Source organism: Impatiens glandulifera, chromosome 4, assembly GCF_907164915.1.
Source record: "Impatiens glandulifera chromosome 4, dImpGla2.1, whole genome shotgun sequence".
Classification (NCBI taxonomy): domain Eukaryota; kingdom Viridiplantae; phylum Streptophyta; class Magnoliopsida; order Ericales; family Balsaminaceae; genus Impatiens; species Impatiens glandulifera.
This window is the reverse complement of record NC_061865.1, coordinates 13649175-13667407: the sequence shown is the minus strand read 5'-3', so window position 1 is coordinate 13667407 and position 18233 is coordinate 13649175. Positions and strand designations below refer to the sequence as shown.

At 34.0% G+C, this 18233-nt stretch overlaps 2 protein-coding genes and 1 pseudogene across 2 annotated transcripts; 1 reads left to right on the top strand and 2 right to left on the bottom strand.

Moving 5' to 3' along the window:
• The first annotated feature begins 6529 nt into the window (after nucleotides 1-6529).
• Nucleotides 6530-7391, top strand: LOC124936194 (germin-like protein subfamily 1 member 13). Its single transcript, XM_047476673.1, has 3 exons — nucleotides 6530-6669; nucleotides 6753-6893; nucleotides 6968-7391. Exons 1-3 carry the CDS (start codon nucleotides 6549-6551, stop codon nucleotides 7387-7389), a joined length of 684 nt encoding a protein of 227 aa, XP_047332629.1. The 5' UTR covers nucleotides 6530-6548; the 3' UTR covers nucleotides 7390-7391.
• A 2534-nt stretch (nucleotides 7392-9925) lies between these two features.
• Nucleotides 9926-10835, bottom strand: LOC124936265 (annotated as a pseudogene).
• A 3699-nt stretch (nucleotides 10836-14534) lies between these two features.
• LOC124936264 (germin-like protein subfamily 1 member 13) lies at nucleotides 14535-15403 on the bottom strand. The gene is made up of 3 exons (XM_047476748.1): nucleotides 15258-15403; nucleotides 15032-15172; nucleotides 14535-14957 (listed from the first exon to the last, which is right to left on the bottom strand). Exons 1-3 carry the CDS (start codon nucleotides 15376-15378, stop codon nucleotides 14536-14538), a joined length of 684 nt encoding a protein of 227 aa, XP_047332704.1. The 5' UTR covers nucleotides 15379-15403; the 3' UTR covers nucleotide 14535.
• Nucleotides 15404-18233: the final 2830 nt, after the last annotated feature.

The following is an 18233-nucleotide window of genomic DNA, read 5'->3' as shown; positions in this document are numbered from 1 at the left end:
GTAAGAATCAACGAATCTTGATAAAGATTCATCCTAGCCACGCACGCTGCATCAGTTGGTATCAGTTTCCAGTCGACCCTGAGGTATGCCGCCCCGAAGACAGCCGCACAACCCTACCCCTGGTGCTGATGATGGTGACCTTGCTGAGTTGCGACGTGAAAACGCTGAGTTTCGCCGTGATAACGACGATTTGAGGCGGCAGGTTGAATGGTTGACGCAACGGATGGATGCATCTATGCACATGCACCACCCTGAAGATGATGTTACGATGACAGATGAAAACCCTTTCGGTGGTCTTCGGAATCGATCCCCTGAACGCCCCAATCATCGCTGGGAGCAGGCTTTCAGGGTGGACATCCCTAAGTTCGATGGTAGTCTATCACCGGAAGAGTTTATTGATTGGCTTTCTCAGGTTGAAGAGATTCTGGATTTCAAGGAAGTTCCTGCAGATCGTCGTGTACCCCTTGTTACGATCCGCTTACATGGTCGTGCACAAGCATGGTGGCAGCAGTTGAAACAGACACGTGTTCGTCATGGTAAGGCAAAACTCACGAATTGGGACAAATTCAGGAAGCATATTAGGGCTGCGTTTCTACCATATAATTACGAACGTAACCTGTACCAGCGGTTCCAGAATCTTCGTCAGGGTTCTCGTTCCGTGGATGACTATTCCACTGAGTTTTACACCTTTGTGGCTCGTGTTGACCTGTCTGAGTCCCCTCTCCAGTTGGTTTCTCGCTATATTGGTGGCCTTCGCCTCCAGTTGCAGGATATTTTGAATATGTTTGATCCCTTGACTGTTTCTGAGGCACATCAGCGTGCTTCACAGGCTGAGAAACAGCTAGCCAGACGCGGTTCGGGTAGCTTTGGAAAACAGGTTGTCCCCACTAGTGGCATTGGTTCTTCTTCCCAGCCGGCCCATCCCACCCCAGCCCCCCCTCGCAGCACTACAGCCCCCCCGCAGGGACGTCCCGGTGGCTTGCGTTGTTTCAATTGTGGTGAAGTTGGCCATCGCCAAGCAGAGTGTCGCAACCCAAAGTCCACCAATCGTGGTCTTTTTACTGAGGTGGAGGATCCTGACTCTGCTCTTCCTTCAGATTCAGCCCCAGTGTATGATGTTTATGATGATGAGGCAGCGGAGGAGTATGTTTCTGGTGATGTTGGCCCCCTTTTGGTGATTCGTCGATCATGTTTAACCCCTCGTGCTCCTGACAACGAGTGGTTACGTAATAATCTGTTCCATTCCACTTGTACCATCGGTGGCAAAGTTTGCACCTTCATCATTGATGCTGGGAGTTGTGAGAATGTGATTTCTGAGGTTGCAGTTTCGAAGCTGGGTCTGTCCACTGAACCTCACCCCAAGCCTTATCGTCTGTCCTGGCTGAGTCAAGATTGTGTTGATGCCAAATCAGCCCAAGAAGGGTGCTGCCCCCACTCATCATGTGCCCCCCCTACCACCTTGTTGTCTCGGGGTCCTTTTCAGACCGCCATGGTCGAATCGGGCATGGTGTTTGCTCCATTTTGTTCGCTGATTACCTGTGGTGCTAGTTCTGAAGTGCCTATTCCAGTGCAGCCGCTGTTACAGGAGTTTGCAGATGTCTTTCCTGAGAATCTGCCTTGTGCCTTGCCTCCTTTGCGTGATACCCAACATCACATTGACTTGGTTCCAGGTGCTGCCCTACCCAACCGTCCTCATTACCGCATGAGTCCCAAAGAACATGAAGAGTTGCGTAGGCAGGTGGAGGACTTACTGGCTAAGGGACACATTCGAGAAAGCCTTAGTCCTTGTGCTGTCCCGGCCCTTCTTACCCCAAAAAAGGATGGGTTCCTTTTCCGTGGTGTGCAGCTGTGCATTCCAGATTGCAGCCTGCGTTTGAGGATGATTCAGGAACTCCACAAAGAAGGCCATGTTGAGCGTGATCGTACCTTCCAGCTTCTTGCCGCTTCTTATTTCTGGCCTTCGATGCGCAAAGAGGTGGGGCGTTTTGTTGCTCGTTGTCGTGTTTGTCAGTTGGCTAAGGGCGCTTCGACTAATGCCGGGTTATACTTGCCTCTGCCTATTCCCACTCAACCATGGTCTGATGTCAGTATGGATTTTGTCCTTGGGCTGCCACGTACCCAGCGTGGTTCTGATTCGATTTTTGTGGTGGTTGACCGATTCTCGAAGATGGTTCATTTCATTCCCTGCAAGAAAACCTCTGATGCTGTGGCTGTTGCACAACTTTATTTCAGGGATGTGTATCGCCTTCATGGACTTCCTGCCTCCATAGTTTCTGATCGGGACACTCGCTTTGTGAGTCACTTTTGGAGGAGTCTTTGGCGTTTGGTTAATACTCAGCTGAATTTTAGCAGTGCCTATCACCCGCAAACTGATGGCCAAACTGAAGTTGTTAATAGGTCTTTGGGGAACCTTCTGCGCAGTTTAATTGGGGATCATCCTAAGGCTTGGGATCTGAAGCTGCCTCAGGCCGAGTTTGCTCACAATCATGCTGTTAATCGCTCCACTGGTTTCAGTCCTTTCCATGTGATTTACGGGCTGTCTCCGCGTGCTCCTCTTGATTTGTTAGCGCTGCCCAGCAAGGTGCGTCCTCATTCCACTGCTGCGGATTTTGTTGGTCAGTTGGCTCAGGTTCATCAGACCACTCATGACCGCTTGGTTGCTGCTACTGCCAAGTACAAGGAGAAGGCTGATTCGAGAAGGCGTGCTGTTGATTTTGAAGTTGGTGACTTTGTGTGGGCTATTCTGACTAAGGATCGTTTTCCAGCTCATGAATATAGCAAGCTTGCTGCTAAGAAGATTGGTCCTGTTGAGATTGTGGAGAAGATCAACCCCAATGCTTATCGTTTACGCCTTCCCAGCCATGTGCGTACCTCTGATGTGTTCAATGTGAAGCATCTTGTTCCTTTTGTGGGTGAGCCTTCTTCTGATGAGGATGATGCGGTTCCAGATTCGAGGACGAATCTTTTCTACCCTGGGGGGAATGATGCGGTGCGAGTCGAAGAGATTGGAAGATAATCTAATTAAGGAAGGGATTGGAAGATATATTCTAATCAAGGAAAGGATTATAATATATATTCTAATTAAGGAAGAGATTACAAGGGATATTCTAAATTAGGTAGGGATATTCTTGTTATGGAAGGAATATCCTAAATTAGTGTAATTAAATTGTAATTAGACGTAATTCCTAATTTAATACGTGTAAGTCCTATAAATACCCTGAAGGTATTCCATTGTAAGAGAGAAGAAGATTATTAATCAGAAAACGAGGTTTCCTCAATATCTATCGACTTTCGGTATTCGTAAGAATCAACGAATCTTGATAAAGATTCATCCTAGCCACGCACGCTGCATCAGGTTGCTACATTCATTTTTCAGAAGATTATTTTGATTTACGTGACGACTCAAAGTAATGAACCCGATGGAAGCCGATCATAGATCATTTAAAATCATTTAACAAAATATAAAAGAAGACAAATATAGAAATATAAACTAAGTCGTTTTTAAAATAGTACATAAAAGGGGGAATGGGTAAGAAACAACTTATCTCATGTGATATTTTTCATTTGTTTTCACTAGATTTGTTCAAGTAGGTTTTTTGGAGCATATATATAGATGCCTAGGACTTGTTTGGGTTCACTTTAGAATGGTATGATATTTTGACTCCATGCTCGGACATATTATAGAATTAGGGATGACAATGAGGCGGTTCAGAGCATGGAATACACTTATTTTTTTGGTTATATCATTCTTTATTTTGAATTTTTATTTTTTATATGAAACTAATTTTATTTATTTATTTTAATGAATAATTTTGTTTAAAAAAAATAATATTTAAAGTCCAATGGGCAAGAAGTGTAACAATCACAAGAGTTTGTTTAATATTGGATTTTTTAAAGATTTTGTCGAATGAATTTTTTTTAGTCTTCATGTCTCTTTGTCAAACTTTAATAATGTCTTTCCCACATCATAATATTGTTAAATAAGAAAGATGCGGTTGGGCAACGAAAAAACTTTCTTATGTAGGGAGGATCGAACTTATCAAAATCGTGGTCATGAGCATAGTTGGTTACTGGACGCAACAAATAGTCATTCTGAAGAAGGTAATGAAGGAGCTCGATACACTGTTGAGGAACTTTATCTGGGGCAGTAGCGGAAGAAGAAGAAAAAAAGTCAAATGGACCGCTATCTGCAAACCGAAGGACGAGAGAGGCATCGACTTGAAGAACTGTATCGAGTGGAACAATGCTCTCACCTTCAAGCATTTGTGGGTTTTGAAGCGTAATCAGGAGTCACTATGGATCAAATGAGTGCACACGAAGTTTATGAAATACGAAACCAGTATCTGGACCTGCAAAATTCATGAATGTATGAGCTGGTCTCTAAAAAAGATTCTTAAACTAAGAGCGATATTGTAGATCTTTATGACATTCGGCTAGGGGACGGGAAAAACACTCTATTCTGGCACGACTCCTGGTTCGAAAACCAGTCTATCATCCACAAGGAGGAGTTTCAAAATACCCGCATCAGAAGGGACTACACAGAAGCGAAAATCAGAGACATTAAAGACGGGAATTGGGAATCACTCCTAAGAAGAAATCCAGAAGGACAGAGGATACTTGATCATATAAGTAACATACAACTACACGACATACCGGATATTTATGAATGGAAAGCTGAGGACAATGGGAAACTGGTATCGAAGAAAATATGGGAGGTAACACGGGAAAAAGCACAGAAAGTAGAATGGGCTCCTCTTGTATGGTCAACGAAGATTATCCCTAGACACCAGTTCATCATATGGCTCGCCTTCTAGGAAAGACTCAACACTCGTGATCGTATCAGCAAATATATGAGCATCCCGGACACGAACTGTCTTCTATGTAGAGGAAATGAAGAAACCATAAATCACCTATTTGGGAGCTACTGCATTGCTTCATAGCTTTGGGACAGATTCTATAAAAACCTGGAGCTGATCAATTTCCCGAGCGAATGGAATGAAATCAAAGATGCAGCACTACTCAAAGCCAAGGAAAATAGATTTGCAACAAGCGTGTTCAAATGCGACTTTGAAGCAGTGGTGTATAACATTTGGCAAGAACGGAATGCAAGGGTATATGGCAGAACCCGCAGGAGCGTTGAAGAGTTATGGAAATACATTGTATCGGATTGCAGCGCCCTTGCAGAAACATGGACAAGAATTCTAAGCACGGAGCAGAACTGGAATATCTGTAGAAACTGGAATTTACCGTTTTTTAAACTCACTAGAATTGAAAGTATTGTAATCAGATAATTCATTTACGTTTTTAGTTTTTTAGCTTTTATTCAGAATGTTAAGACTTCAAAATCATTTTAGGCTTGTCTAGAATAATCTCTTAAACTCGTGGTTTTTTTCTTATTTTTGGGATTTTTTAATTAAATGTCGTTTTCTCAACACAAAAAAAAAAAAAAAAAAAAGAAAGATACAAAACTCTCTTATATTTGGTATCATCTCGAAATTTGGGGGTACAAAGACCAAAATTTATTTGTTCTTATTATTATATTTTTTTTTAACTTATTATATATTATATTAAAAATATATAATAATTTTGTATTAAAATTAATAATTTTTTTATTATCATTTAAGAAAAGGTAAAAAATAAATACTTTTAGACCAATTAAATAAATATAATACCCTAGATTTGTTCAAGTCCAAACCTAATCCTACCAAAACTAATGAATTTCTTTACCTAAGGACCTTTGAATATGCATATTTTATTGGTTTTAACTTTTAACCTTATCTTCATATTATTCTAAATAGTCATTCTCAATTGTTTAATTTTTTTGTGTTTTAATTTCTTTTTATTCTAGATGTTTTTTTATAGCATAAACTCGCGTTTTATTTTCTCACCTCATGAATTTTAACCATAAAAAAGAGGAGTTTTAATTTCATTTCAAAAATCATAATTTAATTTTAATATAAAAAATAATGTATATAATTCCAAAATTAACTTCAATATTCATCACTTAATTTTTAATTTTATTAAAACATCCGGGTTAAAATATTTATAGATTTAAAGTAAAAACAAATGACAACTTTGCTTCAAACTCAGCATGTAAATGCATGCTTATATTTTATTTTGAGAAAATATAAACATGCATATTTAAGTTCTTGGAACTAGTAAATTCATTTTTATTGAAACCAAAGAGCTCTCTTATTAAAATATAGTAATTCCTAAATCAGTACCATCGATGAATTAAAGAGTTTTCTTTTTGTCCAAACAAACATATCAATGAAGACTACTTCAATGAATAAAGTCATTATTGATGTTCATTTTGAAGAATAAAAGATGTAAAAAATCAAAGGTGCGTCATATGTGACAGTTGAAGAACAAGTCCAATTTTGATCCAAATTAGAAGAAGCAAAGTATAATATAAAATATATACGCATATGAAATCATGAAGGACTTCCATCCATGCCTATAAATAACATGATTCTTCCATTCCCATATTCACCAATTCATCCAACTTTGCTTTCATTTCATATATCTTTTCCAAAACAAAAATTAAGATGAAAGGACAATTCCTTGTTCTTGTAGCCCTCGTCGCATTGGCTTTCACTCTTGCCCGAGCTTCCGACCCAAGCTCTCTTCAAGACTTTTGTGTCGCAATTGATGATCCAACCGGGGCTTGTAAGTAGTTATATTTATATATACACTTGATTATTTTCTTCTCATCTAATCGTATTAATAAATTTCTTGTATTTTATCGGCAGTATTTGTCAATGGGAAGTTTTGCAAGAACCCAAATCTCGTGAATGCAGACGATTTCTTCTTTTCTGGACTAAACAAGGCCGGGGATACGTCAAATCCTCTTGGTTCAAATGTTACTGCCGTGAATGTCAATAATTTGAAAGGTATTAGTTTGTAACATCACAAGAGTGTTTCTATAGGCAATGTTTTCTTATAACTTATTTTGGTTGTGATATAGGACTCAACACATTGGGTATTTCTTTGGCTCGTATTGATTTTGCTCCTTATGGATTGAATCCACCACATACACACCCTCGTGCTACTGAGGTTCTTGTTGTCTTCGAGGGTACTCTTCTCGTAGGCTTTGTGACATCAAACATTCCTAACCAAAAGAATCGACTCTTTACCAAGACGTTATACCCGGGAGATGTTTTTGTGTTTCCCGAAGGACTCATCCATTTCCAACAAAATGTGGGGAAGACTAAGGCGGTTGCTGGAGCGGCCTTGAGTAGCCAAAATCCAGGAGTAATTACCATTGCAAATGCCGTGTTTGGATCAGACCCCAAGATTTCTCCCGATGTTTTAACCAAGGCTTTTCAAGTGGACAAAAACGTCATCAACTACCTTCAATCTCAGTTTTGGTGGGACAACAATAACTAAACTTAATTAAGTATCATTTACAGCATTTATTTTATACAATATTTACTATATATATTCAATAAAATGATGTATGAATAAAGTTTGATTTTGCAATTATATGCAATCAAGTTATTATGTTTGTTAAAACATATAATTGTTATCCAAGTCTATGTCTATTTCTCTAAAGTTAAAAAAATACATTCAAAACCAATTCATATAAACAATGTTAATATTAAACACAATAATATATACTTGCACTATATATTTAAAGTTAAGTTTTTTTGGTTTAACACTATATATATAATCATCCTGTTAAGGAATTGGAATTATAATTCAATTCCACCCTTATAAATTTGGGATTATAATTTCATGATATATAATTGATTGTAATTCAATTTTAATTATAGAATTGGGTATTGGTGCAAATTCTGAAAATTGTGCTCGCAATATGAAAACATATCTGATCTGTTAAATAGAATGAAAGTTCAAATAAGAGAATATATGTAAATACTAATGTGAGAATCTTTCAATTATGATCAAATAACCACTATAAGATGTCATGCAATGTTTTGATCATAATAAGAATTCAATTATGATCAAATAACTGAGTTGAGTCAATTTTGCAAATAACTGAGTTGAGTCAATTTGCTAACTCTTTATTTATAGCCAAAGATTATTTTTATTTGAAATATATTAATTTTTGGATTGACTTAAATTTTACAAATATAAACCAACTTAAAACTATATATGTAAGTGGATATGTTATTTTCTTCTATCATCTTTTCATGAAGACTTGTTTAACTGAATGTAGAATGCAAGAATTATGACCATAATATATGGTTAATGGCTCAAATTTTTATAATATATTTTGAAAAATAAAAAATATCTTAATATTGAACTTGTAAATTATTAATTTTTACTATAAAATTAATATTAATAAAGTTAACTGTTAATGAATATTAACTAAGAACATAAATAAGTACACATACACTTTGCTTATTCATTCGTGATCATATTTGTTTGAAATTGCTGTGTATTCCTTTAAGGTTGTCTTTGTTACATTTTATTTGTGGATATTGTGCCGTATGATTTTTTATAGGAGAAGTTGCGGGATTCTAAATTCCATTTAAAGATTTTGTTTTTGAATAAATGAATCTTGACGGATATAAATGCAAAAAATGTATTATGAGTAATCGTTACATAATGTGAAGATGACACCTCACTTAGTTTTGAATTGTAAAGGAGTGGCTACAATTTGAAGCCTATTTTGGAATATGATTGATATTAAGAGGGTGATACCTAAGTCAATGGTTGAATGTTGGGAGGTTGGGATTCTATCCCGATTATTTCTGGTGGACCATTTGACTCGAAAGAAACCGTAGGACGTTGAGTGATCGCGATCGACCGATGTATTTACTCAACAACGTTATTATTATGACGATTGCGAAGGTCTGTTCTCGAAAACTGGTAGAGACGGTCGGTGAACTCATTGATCTTTTTGAAGATCTCCAAGCTCATTAATGCAAGATTTTATGTTGTATTTGTTCGTTGGAGAAATTTTTTGACTTATGTGTTTCATTGTTGTTTCCCTAAATAGTCAATCTCGTCGTGTTTCGGGTGTTTGGTGACACTTTAGACCTTCGTGTTTTTATAATGCTTTTGTCATTATCCTTAAACGACTCCCGTCTATATCTTATTATAGAATTATTTTCATAAAAATAATTATTTTAAAGTTAATTAGTTCATAAATACGTCAATCCTAAATATGTAAGATTTGATATCTAGGAAAATCGTTTGGTTAGTGTTTTGGTTATATAACTTGGTTATTTAAAAAATAATGATTTATAATGATTAAGTGATATATTTTTTTTTGTTAAAAATTTAAAAGTATTAATTATATGACAATAAAATAATAAATAATAATATAAAATAATAAGTATTTTAGTATTTAACTTTGTGATTATTATAAATAATTTATCATAATAACTTCAATAAAAATAAAGTTATTTGACTATTATAGTCGGTTCAATCGATAAGATCAAAGGAGTCATCAAATAAAACAAAATAAACTGGCTGGAAACAAACAGCACCTTCAGTGTCACACAATTATAAGTGTCGGAGTATATCTTCTACCGGCGTAAAAAGGAGAAAAATGTTCAAATCGTTATTCTTTACCGACGTTTATTCCCGAAGTTTATGTAGCACTCCTGACGCCACTTTTCCAGATATTCTAAATTGACAAGGGTGTAATTGAAACTTAAAAATCATATATTTATAATTCCAATCCCTTAACAGCATGATTAAATATATATTGTTAAACATAAATTCCTAACTTTTAAATATATACTTTTGAATGTACTTTTGTAACAAAAGAGAAATCAACATATATAGTGTAAAATTGGCTTTGAATGTAAATGTTTTAGCAAAAGAGAAATAGAAAGACTTGAATCATGATAATAAGTTTTCAACAAACATAATAATTAACTTTAATTATTGTATGTATATAATTGAAATATCAATTTTTATTCATACATCATGTAATCTAATAGTAATGATAATGCTTAAGTTTTACATAGTCCATTTTATTTAGTTGTTGTTGTCCCACCAAAACTGAGATTGAAGGTAGTTGATTACGTTTCCGTCCACCTGGAAAGCCTTAGTTAGCACATCGAGAGAAATCTTCGGGTCTGATCCAAACACGGCATTAGCGATGGTAATAACTCCTGGATTTTGGCTACTTAATGCCCCTATTGCAAGCGCATTAGTCTTTCCCACATTTTGTTGGAAGTGGATGAGTCCCTCGGGAAAGACAAAAACATCTCCTGGGTATAATGTCTTGGTAAAGAGGCGATTCTTCTGGTTTGGAATGTTTGATGTCACAAATCCTACGAGAAGAGTACCCTCGAATCTCGATGACGACAATAACCTCCGTAGCACGAGGGTGAGTATGCGGTGGATTCAATCCATAAGGTGCAAAATCAATACGTGCCAAAGAAGTGCCAAAGAAATACCCAACGTGTTGAGTCCTGTATAATTAACAAATAAATAACATAACCAAAATTAATATACAAAAAATACCATGTGGAAAGAAACACTTTGGGAAGTTACAAAATAATACCTTTCAAATTGTTGACATTCACACCGGTAACATTTGATCCAAGAGGATTTGACGTATCTCTAGGTTTGTTCAGTCCGGTAAAGAAGAAATCGTCTGCAATCACATCATTTGGGTTCTTGCAAAACTTTCCATTGACAAACACTGCCGATAAAATACAAGAAATTTATTAATCCTGTTGGTTAGATGAGAAGAAAATAGGCAAGCATATATATATATATAACTACATACAAGCACCGGTTGGATCATCAGTTGCGACACAAAAGTCTTGAAGAGAGCTTGGGTCGGAAGCTCGGGCAAGTGTGAAAGCCAATGCGATGACGGCCACAAGAACAAGGAATCGTCCTTTCATTTTAGAATGCAGAAGAATAAAAAAAGTAAAGTTTGATGAATATATATAGGAGTGGAAGAATCATGTTATTTATAGGCATGGAGGGGATTACTTCGTGACTTCATATACAATGGAGTGAAATATTTAATTTGTATATTATAGTTGCTTGTTCTTAATTTGGACCTGTTCTTCACCTCTTTAATCTTCAAAATTAAAATCAACAATGACGTTAATCATTGAAGTAGTCTACATTGATTTTTACATTATGATAAAAGAAAACTCAGATTCATCCAGGGTGAAATTACTAGAAACTATCTACACTAAGTAAACTCAGTAATTACGATAATTTAAAAAAAATGGATTTACTAGTTTAATTCCGAAAACTTAAATATACATCCATTATATAAAAAATTGGGAAACCATAACATTTAGCCTGTTTAGAAGTACGTAGCTATGTAAGTTTTCATTGTTTATGTTTTTGTTGTTTTAGTTATTGATTTTGAATGAAAATTGCCATTTTCCCCCATAATTGAAAATTTCCATTTTTTCTTGATTTAATTTTCATTTACGCAACAAATGTTGTGACTATAATGATGATCAAAGTAGTGACATATGTATTTCTATGCAATGATATCGAAAGTTTGAATCATTCGTCTATATATCCCGAAAATAAGTGTCAAGATAAGGTTGAAATAATTGGTCAAGAAAACATGCATGGAGTAAGACCTTCCTAGACCAAGTCTCCTAACTAGGTTTATTTGATTAATTAATACATAAGTATGTTTATAAGGTTTGCTATATATGATTACGTACGTTAGGACTTGAACAAATCTATATTTACTTGGTCTAGAAATTAAGTTTTGGATTGACTACTAAATTTCAGAAATATAAATTTAAAACTAGGAAGTGGATATATAAACTATTTCCTTCTAACATCTTTTCATTAATACTTGTTTAACTGAATGTAGAAGGCAATAATTATGACCATAAGTTTAATGACTCAAACTTGTATAATAATTTTTGAAAAATAAAAAATTCATTAATATTTAACTTGTAAATTATTATTTTTTACTATAAAAAAATAAAAGTTTATATTCAAGGAGATACACGTGAATTCAAATTAATTAACTAAAACATAAATAAGTACATACATTTTGTTTATTTGACAACATATTTGTTTAATCAATTAATTAATTTGTTTAAAATCCTTATTTGTTAATTATTATTTTTTGTATAAATAATTTTTTAAGATATATCACAAATATGTCGAATGTGAGTTCTAAATATACACTACACAAAAAGGGGGATTTTGGTAGAAAATTATAATCTAATCTTTCAAATCTCAATTATGATTATTCTAAATGCAATTTAGTGTTAGTCTTATTTTAATGTTTTCAATGTTTTTCTTGATTTAATCTTCATTTACGTGACACATGTTGAGATTATAATGATACGCAAAGCAGTGACATGTATTTTATGGAAAGTTTGAATCATTCACTTATCTTAACATGCATGGAGTGACATCTTCCTAGCTAGACCAAGTCTCCAAGGTTTATTTGATTAATTAATACATAAGTAAGTTTACAAGGTTTCGTATGATTGGGTTAGTCCCGAAAATAACTGTCTAGAAGATAAGATTGAAACTGATACAATATTGGCCAAGAATACATGCATTGAGTAACACCTGGTTAGACCTAGCTCCTAGGTTTCTTTGATTAATTATTATTCACACGCCATAAGGTTGGGTATTTATTCTTCAAAAATTAAAGCTTAATTCGATCATCAATGGTGAAATTACCATAAACTAGTTACAAGAGATAGTTATAATTACCATCATTTATATTAATACAAGATGAGATGTACACATTTGTTTTGCATTCGGATACTAGATTATTTAGGGGTGAGCAAATGAATAATATGACTTATATGGAAATAAAAACCCTAATTGAGATAATTATGAGCTATTATTGATTGTAATATTTTAGTTTTTAATCTTTGTTGTATGGTTGTGTGAATGTTACTAATCAGATAATGTTTTTTGGATTGATTAGTGGAGACAACGAGAACATCCACACTTTCGTACTCATTCTCAACCTCTTGAACAACCGTCACTTTTCCGCTCTTCTTACTGTCATTACTCAAATTTGGACAATCTCGCTTAAAGTTCCCCTCCTTGTCACAATTGTAGCACTTAGTATATTTCTCCCAAGAGACTTCGAATGTCTCTTCTTCTTGCTTTATTGTCTCACATCTCTGTTTCCCTCGAACCAAGAGTCCATCTCCACTTACATATTGATCTCTTCATTCTTCTTCTTTTGGTCATTCGATTTCAATGTACTCATCACATAATCGAGGGTAAGTTTCATTCTCTCATGCACAAGTATGTCTACGAACGTCTCATATGACTTCGGAAAAGAATTCAAAAGCATCAGCGCCTTATCCTCATCTTTGTATTTCTCCTCGATGTTTTCCAAATCAAGGATAATCTTGACATAATCATCGAGATGCGTCTGCATGTTCTTCCCCTCAGTCATTTTAAACTTGAAGAATTTCTATTTGATGTAGATCTGAGATGATAGTGCTACAGACACTCCAACTAAAGTCACACCTTTGTTATCGTCGTGACACTAGCAATCTCTCGCAGCACCTTATCATTGAGACTAAGAATCAAGGTGTTATAGGCCCTTTCCAACACCTCCATCTTTTTCTCCGCATCCATCGAGGATGGTAATTGCGATTCTCCTTTGAGTGATTTAGCAACTCCCATGTTGCTTAAGTGTGCCCTCATCTTCCACGACCCAAAGTCTTTTTTCCCATCTGGTAAAAATTATCACCATAAGAATGTAAGCGGAATAATAGAAACCATAGTGGAATTCAGAATAATAGCGTAAAACTAAGAAAAACAAAATAACGACACAAGTATCTTACCTAGGTTCGGACCAACAATGTCATACGTCCTACTTTCGAAAAATCGATTCAATATAGTTATAATAGGGATTACAAACTTTAACTCTCTCTGTTTGATTTAGGTTTTAGTCTCACATCTTCTTCCTCGTATATATATAAATATAAATATATATATATGCGATTTTATAATTCATAGTTAGGGTAAAGATCATTTGATTTATTTGACATTTTAACTATAATATGATCTCGTGGCGATTGATATTTCCATAATAATACGATTTGATTGACATTTTCTCCATGATGTGATTTCATGCCTTTTTTTTTAATTCAACAAATTATCGCAAATATCTTTTTCCTCCTTTTTACTTAACATTGAGACACACCAAATTGAGCCTCAAAACTCTAGCCCAATTTCACACTTATAATTCCAATTCTTAACAACATTATTTAATAAACAAAAATGTCTAACTTGTAAATATATAGTGCAAGTATGAGTCCGATTGTTCAGAATGGTTCAATATTCCTCAATCGATCAGGTTATGACAATGAGCTATATATGAGTTTCCACAATATTATTTTGTTTAATATAAATATTTTTTATATGAATTGTTTTTAATGTATTTTTTTTAACAAAAAGAGAAATAGACAAAGACTTGGATAACATTAAAATCATGTTTTAACAAACATAATAACTTTATTGTATTTAATTGCAAAATCAAACTTTATTCATATATCATTTTATTAAATAAATATAGTAATTATTGTGTAAAATTATAAAATGATGCTTAATTAAGTTTTTCATAGTCTCGTCCAATTAGTTATTGTTGTCCCACCAAAACTGAGATTGAAGGTAGTTGATGACGTTTTTGTCCACTTGAAAAGCCTTGGTTAAAACATCGGGAGAAATCTTGGGATCTGATCCGAACACGGCATTTGCAATGGTAATTACTCCTGGATTTTGGCTACTCAAGGCCGCTCCAGCAACCGCCTTAGTCTTCCCCACATTTTGTTGGAAATGGACGAGTCCCTCGGGAAAGATGAAAACATCTCCCGGGTATAACGTCTTGGTAAAGAGGCGATTCTTTTGGTTAGGAATGTTTGATGTCACAAAGCCTACGAGAAGAGTACCCTCGAAGACAACAAGAACCTCCGTAGCACGAGGGTGTGTATGTGGTGGATTCAATCCATAAGGAGCAAAATCAATACGAGCCAAAGAAATACCCAATGTGTTGAGTCCTATATCACAACCAAAATAAGTTATAAGAAAACATTTCCTAAAGAAACACTCTTGTGGTGTTAGAAACTAATACCTTTCAAATTATTGACATTCACGGCAGTAACATTTGAACCAAGAGGATTTGACGTATCCCCGGCCTTGTTTAGTCCAGAAAAGAAGAAATCGTTTGCATTCACGAGATTTGGGTTCTTGCAAAACTTTCCATTGACAAACACTAACGATAAAATACAAGATATTTGTTAATATTATTAGATGAGAAGAAAATAATCAAGTGTATATATATAAATATAACTACATACAAGCACCGGTTGGATCATCAATTGCGACACAAAAGTCTTGAAGAGAGCTTGGGTCGGAAGCTTTGGCAAGAGTGAAAGCCAATGCGACGACGGCCACAAGAACAAGGAATTGTCCTTTCATCTTAATTCGTGTTTTGGAAAAGATATATGAAATGAAAGCAAACTATTTATATGATGAATTTGGGAGTGGAAGAATCATGTTATTTATAGGCATGGATGGGAGTCCTTCATGATTTCATATACATATATATTTTATATTATACTTTGCTTATTCTAGTTTGGATCAATATTGGACTTGTTCTTCAACTGTCACATATATATGACACCTTTGATTTTTTACCTATTTTATTCGTCAAAATTAACATCAGCAATGACTTTATTCATTGAAGTAGTCTTCATTGATTTTTATGTTTGGACAAAAAGAAAACTCTTTAATTCATCGATATCGATGGTAATTTAGGAATTACTATATTTTAATACGAGAGCTCTTTGGTTTCAATAAAAATGAATTTACTATTTCCGAGAACTTAAATATGCATCTTTATATTTTCTCAAAATAAAATATAAGCATGCATTTACATGTTGAGTTGAAGCAATGTTGTCAATTTGTTTTCCTTAATTTCTATTAACTATTTGAAATTTCTAAATATTTTAACCGAATGTGTTTAATAAAACTAAAACTTAAGTGATGAATATTTATATTAATCTGGGAATAATATAAGTTTAAAAAGTAAATAATATATAAATAAAATGAAAATATTTTAATACAATATTTGATAAAATGCCAAAAAAAAAATTAATAATTATTTATCTTTACAGATTAATTAATTTGTAAGTGTTAAAATTGTTTTTTATGTTCATATTATACTATTGAGATTGTTAAGTCATTCATATTTTAATTTAATTATTTTAATTTAAATAGAAAGAATTAAATAATTTTAAATTGCACTTATCAAATGATATTTATTTTAAATAAATACTTAATTTTTCGATGAAATGATAAGATGTATTATAAATTATTGATAAAACACGAGTTTATGCAAAAGGAAAATGAGATTAATAAGGGGAAGGTAAGGTTAAAAGTTAATACCAAGACATATTCAAACGCCATATATAAAGAAAATCATTAGGTTTGGACTTGAACATATCTTGGCTATTATAATTAGTTGGTCTAAAAATAATTTATTTTTTTTATCATTTCTTAAATGAGAGATTGAAAGTAACTTTTTTTTAATGATACTTTAATAAAATAAAAAAACGTTAAAACAGCAAATTCATAAATAAAAAACATATAAAATTAATGACTCAAAAGTCTTAAAGAAGAGTAACGAGGTCTCCACACGAATTCACATATATTCCGGATCTAATCTTTGACATCGTTATGCTAATGACATTGTGAATAATTTTTAACGACCTACTTTGGTTGTTATATGTTTTCTGATTTTTTTTACCAGATAATTCACAAGAAAATTATAGGTATCGAGAGAAACTCGACGATTATCATATGCGTGTTGAGGAACAACAACTGCGGTGAAGACGATGTCAAACCCACAAAGTGACGATCCCGGGCCGAATTAGAACTAACTTATAAAGTGGTATGTCTATATGTGAGTCTCATAGGTTTGATAATTCTACACTATTATTACCATTTTATAAGTAAAATGAGTTCGTATAAATTGGAAGAGTTGAATTAGGTGACTATTAATTAAGCTTGGACATTCGTTTTCATGAACTTGAATGTATCATCCAAACTTTGTGTAAGATGGGTATTCTGTAGACTCTCAAATTTGTGTCCCCTAATTTTATACATTTAAATGATTGAGAGCCAATAAATAAATTTTCTAAAATTTATATATGGGTTTATTACACGAATTTTAAATAAAATATTATTTTAAATACAGATGTAAGATGTTGTTATTGTTTTTGCATTATGAGATAATTCATCTCCTGGTATCTCAGCAATAAGCCCAATCAGTGATCAATCGAAAAGATAAGCTCTAGTTCAATTACGTTTCTACTCTCGATTTAAATTCATATATAAGACTTTAAAACATTTTTTCTCAAAATTGTGATGTAGTGTTCCTCCTTTCAAAAGATTTTTTGAAATAAAAAAAATGAATTATATTTTTTAAATAATAAAGATTAACTATTTTCATCTCTCATTATAAAGAGAAACATTAATTAATTGATAGACAATACAAGATTTTATGCCAATTCGTTAGCTCTAGCAAGGAATTGCTCTGAGAAGGGTAGTGGGAGCACCTTAATTCTGCTAAAATGGACCTCACAGGGTACAAAGGAGGTAGTGGTTCAAGCTCAATATCTTCCTTCACATCACACCCGACAAAGGATGTTCGACGATAAAACTCATATGTTACCCCTTCTTCTATTTCCAGAAGAATTCCACTAAAAGACTTTGATTTGTATAACCTCTACACAAACTCACTCAGATCACAGGTCTTAACGATTGACTATCTGACTTCCTAGCTCTCACACTATCTTTATGAACAGAAAACGTTATGTTCAACTTACAATAATGAAATCACTATCTAATGATACAAAAAATTATCTCTATGTATATCGTCTCGTGTATGCTTAACGTAGTAACTTGTAAATAACAGTGAATATCACTTTTTAATCCAGAGAGAACCGAGAGAGATTTTCATGAACGAAGCAACAAAGAAGATTCACCGTTGTTCTCTGATATCTTTTTATCCTTGAATCATGACAATGGTCGAATCCATTTTGTTAACATGTGGTAGTGGTACATTTGTCGTACGCCTGGCATACGGGGTAATGTGCAGGAGAATGAAATATTCATTAGTACGGGGTAGTGCGCAGGCGAATGACATATTTATTTGTACGGGGTAGTGTGTAGGTGAAAGGAATATTCGTTTATCATTTTGTATGTTAGAATAGAGAGCTGATGTGGAACTCGGCTGATATTGAGCTCTGGTGATGAGCAACACTGCTGAT